The sequence below is a fragment of the Macaca nemestrina genome, chromosome 17, assembly GCF_043159975.1.
Source record: "Macaca nemestrina isolate mMacNem1 chromosome 17, mMacNem.hap1, whole genome shotgun sequence".
Lineage (NCBI taxonomy): Eukaryota > Metazoa > Chordata > Mammalia > Primates > Cercopithecidae > Macaca > Macaca nemestrina.
In genome coordinates, this window is record NC_092141.1 from 60,838,143 (window position 1) to 60,860,126 (window position 21,984).

The 21,984-nt window shown below is 35.5% G+C and overlaps 1 protein-coding gene across 6 annotated transcripts in view; it reads left to right on the forward strand.

Annotated features, from left to right (window-relative positions):
- LOC105472310 (src kinase associated phosphoprotein 1) overlaps positions 1-21,984 on the forward strand; it is a 320,592-nt gene that overhangs the window by 70,526 nt on the left and 228,082 nt on the right. For all 6 annotated transcript variants that reach the window (XR_011615785.1, XR_981519.3, XM_071083013.1 and 3 more), the window contains exon 4: positions 16,264-16,365. Coding sequence is in view for 4 of the 6 variants with exons in the window: in XM_071083013.1 (XP_070939114.1) it covers positions 16,264-16,365 (102 nt within the window). In the remaining 2 variants the exon portion in view is untranslated. The remainder of the gene's footprint in view (positions 1-16,263; positions 16,366-21,984) is intronic.

Here is a 21,984-nt window from a genome sequence, read left to right on the forward strand (position 1 = left end):
TTAAATGTATGTGGCAAAATCTTAGTGCATTTGGAAGTAAATGTAAGAAAAGATGATATAGAAAAACTCATGCCCTAGCCCCTAGTCTCATGCCTTCTCACATATTTTCAGGGATGGGGGGCATTAGTGAGAGGTAAAAGTATCTTTTACCTTGCCCTTTTGATCAGACCTTAGCTGATTACGTGCTTCAGAAGCTGGTGGGATGGGTAGGAGCAGTAACTGGTCTAGATAAGGTACAACAGGACAATTTAAGATTATGAAAAGATTAGAAATATGTAAGAAAGAGAACAACTAGCAGAAGAATCTTTAAAGCCCTTGAAAACTGGGTGGTGTTGGGATGGGAGTGAGAAAGAACAGAAATGATGGCCCCAAACTTTCTGAGCATTTTTGTCTGTGACAGGACCCTCTGTACAAGAAGATGATGGGATGAATTTTATTAACTCTGCATTTGCCTAAATACGCACTTGAGTTCTTCAAGATATTTGAACTAAACCAGGTCTGATGCCTGGAAGGAAAATAGTCTTTCATTATAAAAGATCCATTATTTGTATATCCTTTTAGTAGCACATATTTTAAAAATAGTAGCCTTGGCCGGGTGAGGTGTCTTATGCTTGTAATCCTAGTACTTTGGGAGGCTGAGGCAGGCAGGTGGATCACCTGAGATCAGGAGTTCGAGACCAGCCTGACCAACATGTACTAAATACAAAAAATTAGCTGAGAGTGGTGGTGCATGCCTGTAGTCCCAGCTACTTGGAAGGCTAAGGCAGGAGAATTACTTGAACCTGGGAGGTGGAGGTTTCAGTGAGCCGAGACTGTGCCATTGCACTCAAGCCTTGGCAACATGAGCGAAACTCATGTCTCAAAAAAAAAAAAAAAAAAAAAAAGCAACCTTATCAAGATATAATTCACATGCCATAAAATTTACCCTTTTAAAGGGTACAAGTTAGTGGTATAGATATAGTATAGTATAGTATAGTATAGTATAGTATAGTATAGTACAGTACAAGTTGTGCAACCATCACCACTATCTAATTTCAGAACGTTTCATCACCCCAATAAGAAACCCTGTATGGATTCTAGAGCCCATTATCTCCAGAGGTAGAGAGCCCATACTCTTCGTGACTGTTTTTCACTGTCTCATTGCAAGGTTGTTGAGGGTTAGTAGTAATGTGTGTAAGCATCTAGCTTAGTACCTGGACATGGTTAAAAAAAAAAAAAAAAAGCCAGTAGTTTCTATTTATCATAATGGTACATTAATGGTAATTCTTTCTCTCACATTTCCACCTAGGTTTTCTTATTGGTCCACTGTCAACTTCCTGAGTGATATTTATTTTAAAAAGGAAACAGGGAAAATAAAACATGATCCAAAGAATATATTACTTTAATGTAGAGGGGATAAAAATGGAAGGGCACTTTTAATGAGCTTAAACATAATTGGAGAACACGAAAAAGGCTTTTTGTTTTTACTTGACAATAAGACATAATATTGCTTTGATAATTCATGTCCTGCTTACTCAAAAAAAATTTCTATTTAATTTTTTACTTAAAGTTACGAAGAAAAGCCAGTGGAGTTTTTGCCATGGAATTTTTATAATTTCAGTAATCTATATCTAAAAGGTGATATTGATAAGGCAATATTAATTTTGCCCTTAGATTTGATGACACTATTACTTAAAGTTATTGAGCAAACTGATTTCCTTCATTTTGCTTCAGTTTCCTCTTTTATAAAATGAGTTAGTGACAATTTTTAATCAAAAATTTGATTATAAGGTATAATGTTTATAATTCAAAATTTATTGCTACAAAAAAAACTTCATGAGTATTAGATTGAATTTCCCACCATAGGCCCAGAATCTAAAACAAATGACATAATATTTAAATAAAAATCTAGGGAAGACCATGGGAATATTATATATAATAATATCTCTTTTTCTGTCCAGTGATCACTCACATTACATTTGTAGTAGTGGTAAACATGGGTCAGTGGAATCTCTTGCCAACTTAAAGATTCTTTGAGTATCTCTATAAGTGGTATAAAGGGTTTCTGAGAAAATTATTCAGTATATTTCAATACGAAAAAATTCTACTTTGTGAAGCTTAAAAATCTCGTTTTGAAATGGCAAGCCTATATTAATGTCAAAGTAAATCAATGCCTAATAATATAGCCTGGCAGGCCAGGTACGGTGGCTCATGCCTGTAGTCCCAGCACTTTGGCAGGCTGAGGGCAGGTATATCACTTGAGCCCAGGAGTTTGAGATCAATCTGGGCAACATGGTGAGACCCTGTATCTACAAAAAAACAAAATCAGCTGGGCGTGGTGGCACAGGCCTGTGGTCCTAGCCGCTTGGGAGGCTGAGGTGGGAGGATCACTTGAGCCTGGCAGGTTGAGACTGCAGTAAGCCGAGATCGTGCCACTGCACTTCAGCCTAGGAGACAGAGCGAGATCTTGTCTCAAAACACACAAACAAAGAAATAAACAAATAAAAATGTAGCCTGGCAAAAACAAATAGTGCTAAGTGAGTAAGGAAATTATAAAGCCATAACTGTAAATTGAGGGATTTAAGACGTTTACCAACGAATGTATAAACTTTATGTGCATTCTGAGTCAAGCAAACTATTTTTAAAAATGACATCTATGAGAGAATTAGAAATATGAACACTGACTGGTTATTTTATATTATTAGGAAACTACTGATTTTTTTTAGGTGTGGCAGTGGTATTACGGTTAATTTTTTTAAAAAGAGTTCTTTATTTTAGAGGTTAAAAAGAGTTCTTTATTTTAGAGGTTAATTTTTTAAAAAAGAGTTCTTGATTTTAGAGAGAGGTGTGCTATGATATTTAAAGATATAATGTCTGAGAAATAATATGGGAGAGGAGAAAGAAACAGGGTAAGTATAGATGAGACAAGATCGACCATAAATTGACACTTGTTGAAGTTGGATGATGTATATATGGGAGTTTGTTACACTGTTTTGTCTACTTCAATACATGGGTAAACTTCTCCATAATGCAAAGGTAAAAGAAAAAGGTTGAGATTGATTAAAAATGTAACATTATTCTTTTATCTCTGTCATGAGACCTAGTATATTAATGCATACATTGCTTTCTGCATCTGGATATAAAGTACATAGAATAGTGAACTGATTTTTTAAATTGCTGTTCAGGTTAATGTTTTATGATAAAAAGAGCCTAAGCTTTGAAATCAGACCTGAATTAGAATCCCAGCTCCTCCGCTTAGAAACTTTGTTAGCTACTGCAAATTACATAACTTCTTGAAGCTTCAGTTTCCTTATGTATAAAATCTCACTAATAATATCTACTTCACAGTTGTTATGAGATGTAATGAGTTTTAATGAGATTATGACTCATGAGGAGTGCTTGCCACATGGTAGGCACTTACTACCTAAGTAAGTGGTAACAAGTATTATTATGTCTCAAAGTAGGGCGAGGCAAATACATACATGTATGAAACTTTGATAATAAAAATTTCACTTATCTTTTCATAAAATTAATTCATTCATTATAGCTGAACCCTGGTGTAGGGCCATGAAACTTACCATGTATAGATTTGTAAGGTTTGTATTTATAGAGAGCATTTTTATTGGTGGTAGCCACTTCAGAGGCTAGATTTACAAGCTTTTTGCTATATAGTGTTTGAGACATGTTGAATGGAAGCACAAATGTTGCTTAACTTCTTGTCCCTTGTGGTCACATACTTGGAGCATGTAGTTATGACAACTACAAGAAGCAAAACATTAAAGCAGCAAAGAAACACCATCTTTACACTTTAAAAAAAAGAGGAAGGAAATTTCCTTTGAAGTTGAAGAGAAGTGTTTTTGAATTAATGGAGTGTACAGTGATTTTACTAAGTTTTATTTATGAAAATACTCTTTGCATTCATGCCAAAAAGTTTCAGCACAGTCATAAGTAGGATTTATACAAAGAAACACAGCCCAAATTTATGACGTGTTTGCAAATGTAAGAAAAAGTCTAAATTTACAATATTTATAATTTATTGTTAAGTATCTTTCCACCACTATTCCTGGAATGCTGATATTTTATAAACACAAGCATTGGTTTTGAATCTAGACTATCTCAACCTATACTACTTTTTTAAAAAAGAAATCTTCCAGCATGTTTTCCATGTCTCTTGGGGATTTAATAGGGGGGAAATGAACCCAGGCTGAATACTCTTGCCTTTGGCTTTGGCCCAACCTTCTAACATCAGCAGTCTTGACAGCTGCTTTTGTGGCTTGACTTCCTTCGGGCATTTTCTGCCCTTTTCTTATTTGCTATGTTTTATACAAATTAATCTGTAGAAAGTGGATACACACACAAACTGTTTTTGAAGTTAATTACTAATTTTGATAGCTTTTCGAATATTTTACTTCCTATACATCTACTGGTAGGGTGTTCTTTAGTGGAATAATGCATTTTTAAAAAGGGCAGAATAATGCATTTTAAAATTAATGCATAGTTGTTTTGCAATGACTGTCAAAGATTTTTTATAACAAAAAGACTCACTTTTTTCCTTTTTAAAGTTAACGTTTTGTAAGATTTTTATGTCCTTTCCAAAAGTCCTTCCTATTCTGTAGTAGATGATATTAAGATTAAAAAAAGAACTAAATTTTATGCAGGTAAAAGAAATCACTGGAATCAGGTAATGCTGCCTTCTGTATTCCCTACACAATGTATTGTGTACAAGGATGTTCATTATAGCATTGTTTGGAATAGCAAAGACTACAGACAGCCTAAATGTCCAGGAATAGGGGACTAGTTAAATAAATGTATATCCATTTAATGGAATACTATATAGAGTTAAAAGAAAATGATACATATATATGTAATATGTATGTAATATGTAACATGGAAGGTTCTCCAAGGAGTATTGTTAGATGAAAAGGGTAATTTGAGCAAACCAGTGTGTATAGTTTGTTTCTGTGTGTGTGTGTGTGTGTGTGTGTGGCACAACCACACGTGTTTTTATTTGTATATAGAATATTTTTGGAAGGATACATATGAATCTGTTAACAGGGGTAACCATTAACAGAGGTAACCGCTTTTGAGGGGGGATATTGGTACGAATGAAAGAGAGAATCTTCTTTGGTACTATTTGAATTTTCACCATGTGCATGTATTATTTTTTAATGTTAAAAATTGGTTAAAGTAAAAAATGAGATAAATCTATATTGCTGATATGGAGCAATTGCTAAGATAAATGGTTAGGAAGAAAAGCCGGATACACAACAGAACAAATGTTACATTTGTTTAAAAAGAGGAAAAAACTGAGATCCGGCCACTGCACTCCAGCCTGGGCGACAAAGCGAGACTCTGTCTCAAAAAAAAAAAAAAAAAAAAAAAAAAAAAAAAAAAAAAAAAAAAAAAAAAGAGGAAAAAAAATACATATGCCACACACACAGAGACTCTTGTTATATTAGGTACAAAAATTAATAGAACACCCAAGAAATCTCACAATGGTTGCCTCTGGAGAGAAGGATCAAGAGAAGAGAGGATAGATGAATTTTCATTATATGCCTTCTTGTAACATTTGAAGGTTTTGCTCTGGGCATACTTAACTTTTTTTATTTAATAAAGAAGCTTTCCAAAACAGACCAAAAAAACAGCATGGTAGTAATCTATTTTTCAGTAGAATCATGATTAACAGTTTCTTATCCATTCAAGTTTTTTCTATTTATTTTATTTGTTTATTTATTTATTTTAGTTTTTGAGACAGAATCTCACTCTGTCACCTAGGCTGGAGTGCGGTGGCTTGATCTCGACTCACTCACTGCAGCTTCCATCTCCCGGGATCAAGTGATCCTCTCACTTTGGCCTCCCCAGTAGCTGGGACTACAGGCATGAGCCACCATGCCCAGCTAATTTTTGTATTTTTTTGTACAGACAGGGTCTCACCATGTTACCAGGCTGGTATCAAACTTTTGGGCTCAAGAGATTTGCCTGCCTCAGTCTCCCAAAGTGCTGGAATTACAGGCATGAGCCACTGCTTCTGGCCTATTTATTTTGAAATGTTAATTAATGGGCAAGGCCCTGATGGTGGTCAAATAGCAGCATTCTCTGTTGTTTAATGTTTGAGAACGTTGGTATATATAGGTGTGTTGAATTTACTCATCATTTAAAACTGAATTTTTTTTATTTTTTATTTTTATTTTTATCTATTTATTTTAGACAGAGTCTCACTCTGTCACCCAGGCTGGAGTGCAGTGGCACGATCTCAGTTCACTGCAACCCCCATCTCCCGGGTTCAACCAATTCTTGTGCCTCAACCACCCAAGTAGTTGAGATTACAGGGACGTGCCACCATGCCTTACTAATTTTTGTATTTTTAGTAGAGATGGGGTTTTGCCATGTTGGCCAGGCTGTTCTCTTATTCCTGGCCTCAAGCGAAAAAGTGAATTTAAAAATAAGTTATATGGCCAGGCATGGTGGGTCACATCTGTAATCTCAGCACTTTGGGAAGCCAAGGGAGGCTGACTGCTTGAGCCTGGGAGTTCCAGACCAGCCTGGGCAATATAGAGAGACCCCATCTTTACAGAAGATCCAAAATTAGCCAAACATGGTGGTGTGCACCTGTGGTCCCAGCTACTTTGGAGGTTGGGGTGGGAGGATCAGTTGAACCTGAGAGGTCAAGGCTGCAGGGAGCCACAATTACACCACTGCACTCTGGCCTGGGTGACAGAGTGAGACCCTGTCTCAAAACAAAAACAAAACAAAAATAATAATAATTTTAAATTAGTATCGTATAATACTCACGGTGACTGATAATGAATACCTTTTCTTACCCGATCTTAGTTTTTTTAGAAGTTCACAGAACTTCAGATTTTCGTCTTCACGTAGATGTCAGGGGAAATCAAGTCACTGAAAATTAATGACTGCTTTAAGTTTATTTGATTAGCCCAGGGGACTCTGGTTGAAGAAAAAAACAACTTATAAATGGTTTCTCTTAGAAGGTATTATTCCTGGACCAACACAGAAAATCAGGTGAGAAGTATAGTTTCTGAACATAGAATTTTTACATAAGAATTAGTGTTCATCAGGACTTGTGCCTCTAACAAATTTTCATGTTCTAAACACAAAAATATTGAGAGAAAAGTGTAGTTCATTTGAATACAAGCTTTTTTGGTTTTTCTGCTTAAAACTTTTTTGTAAGTAAGTAGGTTAAGCATTCAGACTTGAAACCCAATGAATTTGCTTGATATTTTGAGGCTAAATAATGTAATAGGTGGACCCAATTCTATTAGAAAGCATTTATTTTTCATTTGGCTTCTCATCAACACATGCTTCTCTCAGAAACTTGTTTATGAAGATGGCTAAGTATCACTAGCACAGGAAAGGGACTGCTAAGTTATAGGCAAGGGGATTTATATGACATGTAAAATAAAGATTGCAATTTCTGCTGACTCTTGTGAGGCAAATAGTGGGAGAACCAATCTTGTGAACCCTATCGATCCTTGTCAGCTGATGTGAATTTAAGACACATTTGCCATCCTGGAAAAGTTCTTGATCATGATTAATCTCTAAAAGGTATTTTCCTAAACTTAAAAAGTGATACCACTTACCCTTAAGATTTACGCACTTTACTCGTGTTAGTGATACCTCAATTAAAAAGTAATTTTTTAAAATAAAGAGATACTTTTTCATGTGAAACTTTTTTTCCAAGGAACCAAATATTGAACTGAATTCTTGACAGTGAAAGGTTTTGGCTGTTGATAGTGGTGTTACACACATGTTGTCGAATACGTGAACGAGAATCCCTGTTTGGAATGGGATGTGGCATGGGGAGGTTGAATCTTGTCACCATTTGCCAGTACAGCTTTAGTGATATTGACGGTTTATGTTATCGCAAAGAAAACTTACCCTTTCTTCAGTATGTTAAAAGCTGGCTCATATGTTTAGGCCTGCTAATCTTACCCATAATCCATTCTTTACTATGTATTATTTTATTTTTACTCCTTGGACTTTTGAAAAACACTCTTATATCTACCTGTAGCCTGTAGAACATGTAGTCTCATTCTTCTTCTTTTTTTTTTTTTTTTTTTTTGAAACAGAGTCTTGCTCTATCACCCAGGCTGGAGTGCAGTGGTGCGATCTCAGCCTCCTGGGTTTTAGGCAATTCTCTCTGCCTCAGCCTCCTGAGTAGCTGGGATTACAGGCACCCGCCACCACGCCCAGCCAATTTTTGTATTTTTAGTAGAAATGTGGTTTTGCCATGTTGGCCAGGCTAGTCTTGAACTCCTGACCTCAGGTGATCCACCCGCCTTGGCCTCCCAAAGTGCTGCAGTTATAGGTGTGAGTCACCGCACCCAGCCATCTCATTCTTCTTTAATGGAAGATATTAGAATCCAACTAGCCTTATAGTTTCTCTCAAGAAGTCAAGTAGTGTTGGCTTATCAGTTGGGGCATAATAGACCCTAAAATGCATCAGGATTGTAAACGAGTGCTAAGGTCTACTACAACTTGTTTGGGAGAAAGGAAAGGTGGGACAAGAGAGCAAGATGAACCAATAGTAATAAAATTGCTACATTTATGTGACATTATATATTGTTCAGAGGATTTTTCTGCTCTGAGACTTAAAGCATGTTGGTGCCAGAAAGGAAACACATTCTTTTTTTTTTTTTTTTTTTTTTTTTTTTTTTTTTTTTGAGACGGAGTCTCGCTGTGTCACCCAGGCTGGAGTGCAGTGGCGCGATCTCGGCTCACTGCAAGCTCCGCCTCCCGGGTTTACGCCATTCTCCTGCCTCAGCCTCCGAGTAGCTGGGACTACAGGCGCCCGCCACCACGCCCGGCTAGTTTTTTGTATTTTTTAGTAGAGACGGGGTTTCACCATGTTAGCCAGGATGGTCTCGATCTCCTGACTTCGTGATCCACCCGCCTCGGCCTCCCAAAGTACTGGGATTACAGGCTTGAGCCACCGCGCCCGGCCTAGGAAACACATTCTTTAACCAAACCAGGTCAATGCTATATTTAAGTATCCAACAGAATCAAACAGAAGGTGCTGGAAAAAATTCAGTGTATTAATTTCACTAAGCCTGAGGTGGCTGTTCTAAATTTTGCAAGCATGAAATTCATACCAGAAAGTGATATTTTGAAAGAATTACTACATTACTTGATAACAAATTTCAACTATGAATTGGACCACTTCTTTCTTGACCAAATCATTGAACACATTTGGTTTTGTCTGTCAGTTCTACTCTCCATACCTAATGTGACTACTGCTATTATCACTAATAATCATAATTTATAAATTTACTTTACTGAAGTTAAAATACTAATTGATAGCATATACCATAAAGTTAACTCACTGGCTGTCATTCAGTATGCTTTACCTTTGAGTAATGATCATGATTTATTAAACATGCAGATTTTCAGGCTACATAGTTCAGTGGATTAGAACAAGAGCTTAGTAATCAGACAAGTTGGGCTAAAAGCCTGGCCCTGCCACTTATAAGTCACTTATATGACTTTGGGTAAGTTATTTCATCTTTGTGTCTCAATTTCTTTATCTTCATCTTTGGGTTAATAATACATCTCAGGATTGTTTTGAGGATTAAATGAGATAGTCCAAAAGAGCCTTGACCCAGAGCTTGTACCAAGTAGGAGTTTAGCTAGCTATTATATAATTATTTTTATTATAGTTAACTTTCTCCTATGTGTCAAAAGATACTGAAAATTCAGTTGGATAGCTTTGTAATAAGAATTAAGGACTGAGGATACAGAAAACAAACCAAACAAAACAGAACTATGAGCCAATAATTCCAGATTATGATTGCCTGGTCACCATATGATAAATGCATTCATTTAACAATATATTTATCTATATACTACCAAATATCAAGTTTATATATTTTGAATTATGTCAAAATCTCATTACTGTTGAAAATATTCCCACTCATCAGGTTCCATTTTAGTACCAGTTGAACAATACCAGTGGTAGATGAAATGTGTTAGTGTGAAGCTGGAATGATTGCTGACAGGCTGTAATTTGCTTTATAAAGTGTGGGTTGTCATATATACAATTATCTGGTTTATATTTGTTGCTGCCAGCCCTCCAGTTTGTTAACATCCAGGAGTTATGCCTTTATGTGAAACCTAAGAAGGGTTAAAAATCTCAACATTTTCTTAGAGGGTGGGAGAGGAGGAGAAAGGTTCACACAGTGGCTACTTTTTTCTCTCTCTTGTTTCTTTTTCTTTTCTTTTCTTTTCTTTTCTTTTTTTTTTTTTTTTTTTTTTTTTTTTTTTTTTTTTGACTAGGATGATGCTACACACTACAGCTCACCCTACTGGTCAAAATTAAAAACTGCATTACAAAGGACCATTTTCTTGAGGGAAAAAAGAAAAAAAAAGAACTTTTCAATTAGCTCCCACTGACATTTTCCTGTCCAATCCACCACTGACAGACGTACTTCATTCTGAGAATATCATTAAGCTATGCTGCCCTTTCAGTTGTTGGATTCACAGGTGTTGTTATAGTGATTATACTAAGAGTGTCTAATCAATTTGGCTCCATTTGTGATTATTTAGACTGTGCCACTCTCCTCAAATGTTATCTCTAAAGGTTCTTAAGAAGGCTGTTATTCTTAGCATGATTACATAATTAGCAAACAGTATCCTAAGCTAAAACCTGTAGTCTTAGGCTCAATTTACTTCTTGTACATTCAAGATCCAGTTGGAGCAACTTTTTAAAAGAATGATAAATGGAAACTTTCTTTACCTGACCTGTCATTTGTTCTGTAGACTTAATGACATTCAGTACCATTACACTCACTGCCAGGGCCTTGGGGGGAAAAAGGAATATTTATACACTGAGTTATAGATAGATGTAGTAAGGGGAAAAAAAAGAGAGAGAGAGAGAGAGATAGGCAGAAAGTCTGACTGTATAGAACAGAGAAGAATTTGAGACCTTCACTATACATGGATTAATCACAAGAACTAACCACGCAGATCCAAATGGATATTTAGAAATTGGTGAAGCCTCTAGGATGTTCTCTGGAAAATGTAGTACATTTTCTAATGCATGAATATGTGCAAAATGGTATGTAATTTATAATGGAAGTGCTGACAGAATTTTAGTTTTGGTGCAGCAAATGTGCTCTATAATATATTTACATGTGAGTAACATTTCATGTATGGTCACATCTGTACCCAACACATTTATTTAGTTGGTATTAGATTCAATAACTTAGTTGAATGGTTATAATAAGGAACAATAAGCTGCAGTTTTGCTAATCTTACTATAGTTCAGCTTTGGGAGCTGCATTACTATTAAATTGGCCCATGAAAATCTGGCAGTATTAATGCTATCAAGCATGAAAACTAACTGGACTTGGATCAGGGAACCCCATTTATAGCATTTTAGTGAGAATTTATTAGTTTAAAGAGGGAGCTGTATTTCTTACAGGATCTTAAATATTAAATAGAATAGGAAGTCATGTGTTCCCTTCCAACAACAACAATAATTTAAAATTTTTCAATTTTAAATTAATCTCAATTTCCTTATATAATCCAGAGATACTTGGTGAAGTAATAGCAAACCCTAGTGTTTTTTGTTGTTGTCATTCTTTTTTTTGAGATGGAGTTTCGCTCTTGTTGCCCAGGCTGGAGTGCAATGGCACAATTTCGGCTCACCGCAACCTCTGCCTCCCGGGTTCAAGCGATTCTCCTGCCTCAGCCTCCCGAGTAGCTGGGATTACAGGCATGTGCCACCACTCCCAGCTAATTTTTTGTATTTTTAGTAGAGACAGGGTTTTCCATGTTGGTCAGGCTGGTCTCAAACCCTGAACTCAGGTGATCTGCCTGCCTCGGCCTCCCAAAGTGCTAGGATTACAGGCATGAGCCACGACGCCCGGCTGCAAACCCTAGTTTTTAACCGCGCCATATAAACAGTTGGTTGCAAATATGAGTAGAGTTTTTATAATATAGCTCACAATTAATTTGAAGAGAAATAAAAGATGATGACGTAGACTAACATAAAAAAATCGAGCCTTTACATATTGAATAAGCAAACTTATAAGTTTTCTCTGTTATTTGTTATTTTCTCACTTTTTTTAATGCTTAAACCATTTTCTGTCTTTTTTCATTTCTTTCTCATTTATCTGGTAAAATTGTCATTATGGCCTGTTTTTGTCTCAAAATAGTACCTGCAAATTCAGGACTAAACGGATTTGCTGTGAACTAAAATAGTTACAAGGGGAACATCATCATGGTTCATTTTTCTCCCTGTTTTATTTGGAATTGAATTAGTAAATGAAAGTTTTAGCAGTTTAATTCACTTCTCCATAAAGTTTATGGAGCAGCAACAGCTGGTTGAATCTGTGGCAGAAAAAGCCAACTTCTAGTGGCCAAGCCTATTGTTTCAGAATTAAGGGGGAAAGCTCATTAACTGTTAATGAAAACACAGGGAATAAAAACAAATAGCACAGAAACCCTAGGAAATAATTACCTTACACCTGACACAAAGCCGCTTTATCTTTCTGCTCCAACCCTCAGAAATTCCCAACTTATCACTCTGTAGAGCATGAATGAAATTGAGTTTGACTCTCGGAAAAAAAGAATAGAGAAATCATCCCGCTTATGGGCCCCTCAGCACGTACTTGGTGGAGGACCTGCCATTGAATATGCCAAGGAGTGTATCTAATGCCCGATTCTTATGACACTTAGGCTATAGGAGCAAATTACCTGCTAATAGCAGGTGAACCCTTGATATAGTTCCACCAGATCTTGTTTAGAAATACAAAGAGAAAGGACTGAAGGTAATGGATGTGATTAATGGAGATATGGTGTGTTAAAATATATATCTGTATAGAAATATATTGATTCTGCTGGAGTTGCAGAGGGAAAGTGTGTCTCCAGTGGCAAAGGGTCTTGCTTGTGAGAAAGCCACTCTAAGCAGATGGAGTTCTAAGCCCTAATTGTAGAGCTGCTGAGTGGAAATGTCTGTCACTATAGTTTGTGATCATTTATGTCTGATCCCACTGGACTATAGTTGTGGCCATTTGGAACTGCAATTGTCAGAGCTATAGACAAATCCAGAGAACACGTACGGTTATGTTTTAAAGAAAAATGATGTTCTTAAACTTAAACAAATCCAAAATGACCACAGTAATTGCTGTTCTTCTATAAAACTTTTCACCCATGCATCCTCAGTAGTTGTAATCATTTCAATTACACGGGAGTGTCTATTTATATGGTGCTATAGCCTTGTTTCTGTGTGTGCCCAAGGGAACTGGGTCACTTGATATGACACTAAGAACACTTATAATAACATCTCCATCATCAGGAACTAATTGCACTTGGGTGTAAAGCTTATTTCTAAATGTTCCTGCACCACAACCATTTGTACTACTGACCTAGGCTCTGTTTTGCTGCATTGAGTTGTATATTGTTGTCGTTGGGTACTTTACAGAGGAACTGTCTCGTGTTTGACACCAGGGGTGGCTGTTGAAAGCACACCTTGGGTGACTATACTCAGAAACCATAGGAATCATGTGGAAGTGACTTTTCCATCTGAAGTTAGGAAAGCAAGTGCCAAACCCAGGCAGGTGTTTTGGGTAAGACTTTAAAAACTGAGGCTGTGAAGGCAATGTGATACCCTGGATTGGATCCTAAAACAGAAAAAGGACATTAATGGAAAACTTGTGAAATCCAAATAGAGTCTGTAGTTTAGTTAATAGCAATATACCAATGTTAATTTATTGGTTTTGGCAGATAGACCTCAATTATGTAAGAAGTTGACATTGGGGGAAACTGGGGGAAGGGTGTGTAGGAACTCTGTACTATCTTTGCAACACTTACATAAATCTAAAATTATTCCAAAATAAAAAGTTCACTAAAAAAAAAAAAAAGCCCTTCCTGATATGCTTGTTTTTTAAAAAAGCTTAGAATGCGAGCATGTACTTTTTTCTTTTTTCTTTTCTTTTCTTTTTTTTTTTTTTTTTTTTTAGAGACAGGGCTCACTCTGTTGTCTAGGTTGGAGTGCAGTGGCATAGTCATGGCTCACTGTAGCTTTTACCTCCTTGGCTCAAACAATCCCCCCATCTCAGCCTCTCAAGTAGCTGGGACCACAGGCACAAGCCACCATGCCTGGCTAATTTTTCTACTTTTTGTAGAGACAGAGTTTCATCATGTTGTCCAGGCTGGTCTCGAACTCCTAGGCTCAAATCATCCACCTGCCTTGGCCTCCCAAAGTGCTGGGATTACAGGCGTGAGCTACTGGCTTGGCTAGGTTCTTCTTCTTTAATGGTAGATTTGCCACATTTTTAAACTAAGCAGAAAACTAGTTTACAAATAATGTTTATAAATAATGTTCAGTATATACTACAAAAGTTAAATTTTGCTTGGCAATTCCAGTACTTTTTTTTTATTTTTAAGGATTTTTATTTGGCTTAAAATAAAAATTCCATTTAACCTTGCAGCTCACTTTCAGGTTACTAGCCAGGCAGTCCATTTAGATTGTGTTGGTAATATAATTTTAGTGGACTTCCAATGATGTAAAATTTGAGCATTTTAATCCTCAGTCCAGTATTTGAGAATTTTTCTGGTTATTATGGAAATTACACAGTGATGCTGTAAGCATAGCTATAAACTTTGTATCCTGATAAGTAAACTAATAAAGGAGAGTAACTCTTCTGGCTTTGGCCAATGACTATTGTGTGAGTTTTCTACAATTTTTATTTATCTTTTCCATAATAAACTTTATAGTTTATTTCTAAAGTCCTATATTTGTAGGTGTTCAACTCAGTTATGGACATCTACCTACCATACAGCATTTGAAGAAGAGTCTAGATATGATCATCTAATTTATGAAAAGAGAAGGCTACAGCCATTCTCTTTTTATCATTTTATAACCTCCCTAGTTTTCTAGTTTAATTGTAGGAAATAAACCTTTAAAGTGAGGCAATACAGATTCTATGTAGGTTGTTTGGTTTCACAGCTCCCTAGTTGAAATCCAAGGCCAAAACTCTACAGTATTTACTGAGATTAGCATTGGTGATTTCCTTTGGAAATTAGTATTTGAGATAATATTAAATTCAGTTGAAAATCCTATTTTCACGTTTGTGAAATGAAATAAGCAGCTGTCGGTATCCTTTTATCAGCAGACTGTACCTCTATTTGGGGGATTTTAAGCAAAGTCATTTGCAATACAGAGCCTTTTCTTCCGGTTTCTGAATGAGCTAACATCTTCTGTCTGAACCTTTTAAAGTATCAAAATAACATCGGCCATTTCTACAGAATACAATCCAATGTATATTGAAAACACACAAAAGAGATTAGCATTAATTGCATAATTCAGTATTGTATATACATTACCTTTTATCAAAGCCATTTTACAGAACAAATATTATCTTCTTAGGGCTTTTAGAATTCCTAAGAGGTCAGTTGCCTAGGCTGTAAACTAGAATTACAAAGAAAAAACTTTGTTAGTGTTGTAGAACAAATAGGAATACAGTCCAGCAAAGTCTAGGTTCTCTCTATTTTTATACCTCTCTTACTTTTCAGAGAAAGACTATTGAGCTTGCTATATTATATCATGTATAGAAGGTTAAACCTTTGCGTCAGTCCTATTTCACTTGAAATAGAGTCATGCAGGGAGACATAGTATATATTAATATAAATTTAATTTTTTTCTTTTTTTAGATGGAGTCTTGCTCTTGTCACCCAGGCTGGAGTGCAATGGTACAATCTCGGCTCACTGCAACCTCCACCTCCCGGGTTCAAGCGATTCTCCTGCCCTAGCCTCCTGAGTAGCTGGGATTATAGGCGCCCACCACCACGCCCTGCTAATTTTTGAGAAAAGGAGATGGGGTTTCACCATATTGGCCAGGCTGATCTTGAACTCCTGACCTCAGGTGATCCACCTGCCTGGGCCTCCCAAAGTGCTGGGATTACAGGTGTGACCCACCATGCCTGGCTGAATATAAATTTATGTAGCTATGTTTTTATTTTAAGTATGATAGATAAATTTCTTTCTGGTGACAAGAGGTATTCCCACTCTAAGCTAACAGTTCCTAAGTTTTAGTGACAGAGTTACTTGAGTGGAAAATTTTTCATCCAGGTAAGTTGGTTCTTGAACTTGTTTAACTGTTTCCCATATGTTAATGGATAGTGGCCATGTTCATCATCGAGTAAAAGATAATCTCTTTTTTTTTATGATCATACATAGATCTCTTCCAGTACCATACCAAGGATGTATCCTTTTATAAGGATGTCCAAAGGTTGACCTTATTTTCTCTCTTTTTTGTCCCTCAGGAGGAGACTTTGGACAGGACAGCTCTGATGATAATCACAGTGGGACTCTTGGCCTGTCCCTCACATCCGACACACACTTTTTGTCAGATTATCAGGATGAGGGTGAGTGTTATCCTTCTGGATTTTGGGTGACTACCATACTTTATTATCTTTTGTCCTGACATCTTTGCCTTTTGTCATTTTGTATCCAGCAGCCTTTGGTGGGTTTTCTTTACTGGTAATCACTAGTTTGCAAAGAACAACTATTTGTTTCATTGTGGTGCTGATCCTCCTTGGTAATTCAATACTTCTGAAGTTAATGTATTTAGGGAGACACTAATTCCATATTGGAACAGGAAGACATCATTATTGATCTTTTTATAAAAACTGTAGCTCAAAAGCTAAGAGGGCATTTTAAGATTCAGGGCCTAGTTTATACCATTCTTTTGGATTTTTTAGCTTTACTGATTTACATGAGAATTGAAGCTTTTATTTAATGATTATTGGATTATTAGTTTTCTGTGGATCATTTGAGACCCTTGAGCTCATCATATTATAATAAGATACCATCTCACCTGTGCTTCTCACATACCCCTGACTATATTGGTATTGCTCAAGTGGAAGGGAAAGCCACAAGAACCACAGTGCGAATCTTCCTGGAGCATCAATTTTACTTGAATATTTGGGAATGAGAGGAGTTAAATAATTCAGTCGTTAGAAACATTATTTTTATATTCAAAATTCCATAGTATGTAACAGAGTGAAATGCAAAATATATATGAATTTTTAAGATAAGACATAAAATATAAATGTTTTGGCCTGACAGCTGCCAGTTTCTGGCTCAGGCCTAGATTTCCTAAGTGTGGGGATCCACTGTGCCTCTTCTGGCATGTGGCCACCTGAGCAGAAGGTTTCATCATCACGGATGCACATGGTTTTCTTATCAGAGTCTCTCTCATGCCTTCCCAGTAGGGTTAAAAAAGTAGAGGTGCTACTAAACTGAACATTAAATTGGAAACACTTTATTCATTTAGGGATTGGGAATAAAGTTGGTAAATTTTTCCTTACTTTTCTTTGTTAGTCTGTAATCTTTCCATTTCTTTTTATTTCGATTTCATGAGCTTAACAATTTCTGTTTTACTCTCTTTTTACTTTATCCATTGATTGTTATTTCATTTAGCCCTTTTGACGATTCATGTTTTTTCCCTTTCATTGACTCGATAACCTCCACATAAGAACTATGGGTTGAATCATACAGAAACATTTTATTTTGCTTGGGCTTTGTATAATAGCACAATTAGTAATACCCAAGTTTTAAAATGGGGTTTGTAATATAGGATCTGTGTATTGATTCAGGTATTACACTAAAAACATTGTTTGGACTAAAAGTTTAATAATTACATTGGTAGCTGATTAATAATTGTAGAAAATTAACAGTGCAAAACAGGAAGAAATCAACCTTTCATTTGTTTTTGATTAATCTAATGCTTGACAGAATTAGAACAATAGTGCCTCATTAATCCTTAGGTCACTTATTTGGTATTTCCAACTTTCCCAAACACAACTGAGAACACAATAAGTAATCCAGAAAGGCCTCTAAGTGGAAATAGATGTGACTTATGTACCTTGCTCTTCGAAGAACCCCTGAGGCCCTTTGCTGAGGAATCTTCTTACACATTTCTAACCAATACAGTGTTTTGGTTTCTCAGCCCACAGTAGAGCTTCAAATTAGAAGAAGGGGGTACTATAAAGGCATCAATTAACAAATAAGATTAAGGTAAGAAACAGAAGAACAAAACTTTATATAGATAACAAAATCTATAAAGAAAATTTATATAAGAATAATTTTTTTAATAGCAGTTTGGGGTCATTTTCTATGATATAGAAAAAGTGCATGCTCACCCAAGTGCTCAGTACCTTAATAAATTAAAACTTTTTTAGCTAGCATTTATTGAGCACTTACTATTTGCCTCGCATCATCTGTATGGTAAGCACTCTGCATATGTCGTCATTTGATCCTCAAGACTGCCCTAAAATGTAGATATTAGGATTATGCTTATTTTACAGACAAGGAAACAGACTCAAGGAAGTTAACTTATCTAAAATCACACAGCTAGTAAGCAGTAGTGCCAGAATTTCCGCCTACATAGTCTGGTTCTAAAACCTCTGGTCTTAACCACTCTGCTATCCTTACCACTATCCTTATCTGAGATATCCAGAAAAATAGATTCATACTCCAAACATTTTGGCTGAGACCATACAGTTACAAATACTATGCTTAAAAATATTTTCATTAAAATAGTTGAAATTTAGGAAAAACATTTGTGTTGAAAGAGGTAAATCTGGAAAACTCCAAAGTGGAAAACTTTGTTCCATAACAGTTCCTCACAAGAGAGGAGTTAATTATATTAGTAATATTAAATTCTTACTTACTAAATTTTTGTTTTTAGTTCTGTGCATGAAATTAAAAGAATTCCCAAAGTGACATAGTCAATGGTAGAGGTAGGAATAGACCTATTTATGTGTTAAAAACTTGATTGTAAGATGATATGATACTGTTTAAATATGAGTTTCTGCAAAGCATTGAATCTAGTACAGTGCCTGAGTGCCTAATAAACAACAGACACAATAAATGTTCATTTTCATCCCCTGAAAATTAAAGATACATATATTTCCTTTGAAATTAAAGAGAAAGTTATAAAGGTGTCAAAATTTTGAGCAATGTCTATATCCTCTTTAATTAGATTTTACCATGATAGAGAATGGTAACACTTGATATGCTGCTTACTCATTTTTTAAAACAAATATTTATTTAAAGATTCCTAGGTAACACCAAGACACTGTGTTAAGCTGCAGGTGAAAAATGCAGTGAGAAAGCAGATACAGTCCCTGCCCTCATGGAGCTTACTATCTCATTGGGAAAACTATTAATAAGTAGACAAATAAACAAATATAAAGTTAGTGTCTTTATAGATAGCTAAGTCAATTATTTATGAAGAAAAGATGTTCATCTTTATGTTTTATTTTTTATTATTATTATTTTTTGAGACAGAGTTTTGCTCTGTCACCCAGGTTAGAGTGCAGTGGCAGGATTTCAGCTCACTGCAAGCTCCACCTCCCGGGTTCACACCATTCTCCTGCCTCAGCCTCCTGAGTAGTTGGGACTACAGGCGTCCGCCACCACGCCCAGCTAATTTTTTTGCATTTTTAGTAGAGACAGGGTTTCACCATGTTAGCCAGGATGGTCTCGACCTCCTGACCTTGTGATCCACCCTCCTTGGCCTCTCAGGTATTCCTCTTTGACATTCTTTGTAATGACAGTTATTTTAGCCTTTTGGAATTTTATCTTCATTAGAAAATGTAAAAATATTTCAGATATTTTATCTTCCACTGTCAGCTAGAATAGTATCCTAGACTTGCCATTATAAAAGAATACACAGTCTGGCCCATCCACCCATAACTTTAGTGATGAGGGGCAATAACCATGGTACGTATCGTGTTTAGGTCATGACTTTGTGAAAACTACAAAGAGTTCTAGAAGAATGTAGAAACCTGGCCAGGTACACAGCAAAAAATGAAAACCAAGGTTACAGGCTAACTCATGCATAAAAATGAGAGCATGTTGCCACCTAATTACTATTCTTTCTCCTTTTCCTTTGTAAATGCTCATAATTTGAAGGCAGAGAGAGACACCCACAAGAGCACAGCCCCACCATCGGGAACGAAAACTTGCTAACGAGTAATAACATTTAGATTTCTAAACTAAAAGCATAGTTTTTACCATATGGAAGGAAAAAAATATAGTAGGAAACATTGACCACAGTACTTAGTACAAGAGCCAGGCAGCTACAAAGCTCAAGATCTGATTGTTTTCAGTGTCCAAAATACACAGTGGATTTTAATGTATTTATAAACTTACTTTGTTAGTATAATGAAGAATCCCTGTGTACATACATTATTTTAAAAAGTGGATTGGGGAAAGTGATCATTCTATAAGCAGGGTATAGTGACTCCTTCTGGAAGAAAGAGAAAAAATAAAATTATTTTAGAAGAAACCTAAAATCTATGATAATATATTATTTGTTATATATGATTACATTCTAATTAATGGGGTGAATGGATATTGAACAATTAAATCTGGATAGAGGTGAGAATATTTTAGAGCTTCTTTGTGCATCAGGATGTTGAATGTTAGAGAAGATTCTTATTCTTCAGCCAAATGAGAAACAAGTGGAAAAGGAAAGACTGTAACTATCATTGGAAAAGAGTAGTAATGAATAACTGAAGAGCCTGTTGTTGATTGATTTTATTACATACTTGTTGATTTAAAAGAAATTACAAACATGTTAAAGTACCAATAGTAGCTATTTTCAACTCCATGCCATTTCTGAAAAGTACATTTAAAAATATAGAGAATATTCTGGAAATAAAAGTAACCAATTTTTTACAGTGCTATTTTTAGCACTTTTAAGACATTTCTCTGTTTTCATTTTAGTTCTAAAATACAAGTGAATTTTGGATTTAAGATTATGACTAATAATAGACTAGCTTTTATTGATAATTGTGGGTTTTATTTTTATAATAGTGGGGAGAAAGCATTAGATATGAATGTATTTTAAACAAAACTATTTTAGTATTCTGAAATTAAAATGAAGGTTTAATTTATTGATTATATTATTGTAGCTGGAGTTCAAGTTTGTCTTAAATTTCATGGTGCCAAAGTTAGTATCATGAAATCTGGGAATTGGAAGGGATGATAAAGTCATCTAGTAATAGGAACCATTTATTGAGTGTTTACTATGCTTTACTAAGTGCTTTCCATGGGTTATCTCATTTAATTCTCAATCCGGCTCAGAGAGGAAGACACTGTTACCCATTTTGCAGGTAAAATAATCAGGCTTAGAGGAATTAATTGACTTAACCAAGGATGACACATCTAACCCATGTGAGGGACTAGAGTTCCAACAGATTTCAAAGCCGTTGTTTTTGAAGAGTTCTGCTGAGGTGGATGTTTGTCCTCTGTAGACATCTACTCTTATGAACTTTCCAACTCATTTTCCTTATTGCTTTTTTCACTGAATATAATGTTGATTTTTAAAATAAATGTATTCACAGCTAAAAATTATCCTCTAAATGCTTTTACTGTATCCCACAAAACTTCATTCATAATTATTCTAAGTGTTTTATCATTTCCTTTATGATATCCTTTTTAACTTATGTGTTATTTAGAAGCATTTTTTTGTGTTTTTGTTCTATTTTTATTTTAGTTTGTTTTGTTGTAGTTTCAAGAATTTTAAAACCTCTTTTATTAGTGACTTCTGATTTTATTACATTATAATCTAAGAGCACATTGTATATTATTTTGATTCTTTGGACTTTGTTGAGACTTCCTTTGTAGCTGTAATGATCAGGTTTTGCTTATGCGCTATGTGTGCTCTAGAAATATTTATTGATTACACTCTTATTCTTTTTATTTTTATAAATAATACTCTTTAAGTATTTTATATTCCTAGATTTTCTTTTCTCTCCTGAGAGGACTGTGTAAAATCTCCAATTACAATTGTAGATGTATTCATTTTTTTCCATGTTTTGTTTTGTTTTGTTTTCAGGGTCATATTATTAGGTACTTATAAAGAGCTCTAATTGATTAAAAAGACCCCCTCTTAATGAACTGAAATCCTATTCCTAGAACTTCCACTTATTTAGTTTCGCCTCTAAACCTATGAGAGCATCCCCAATAGA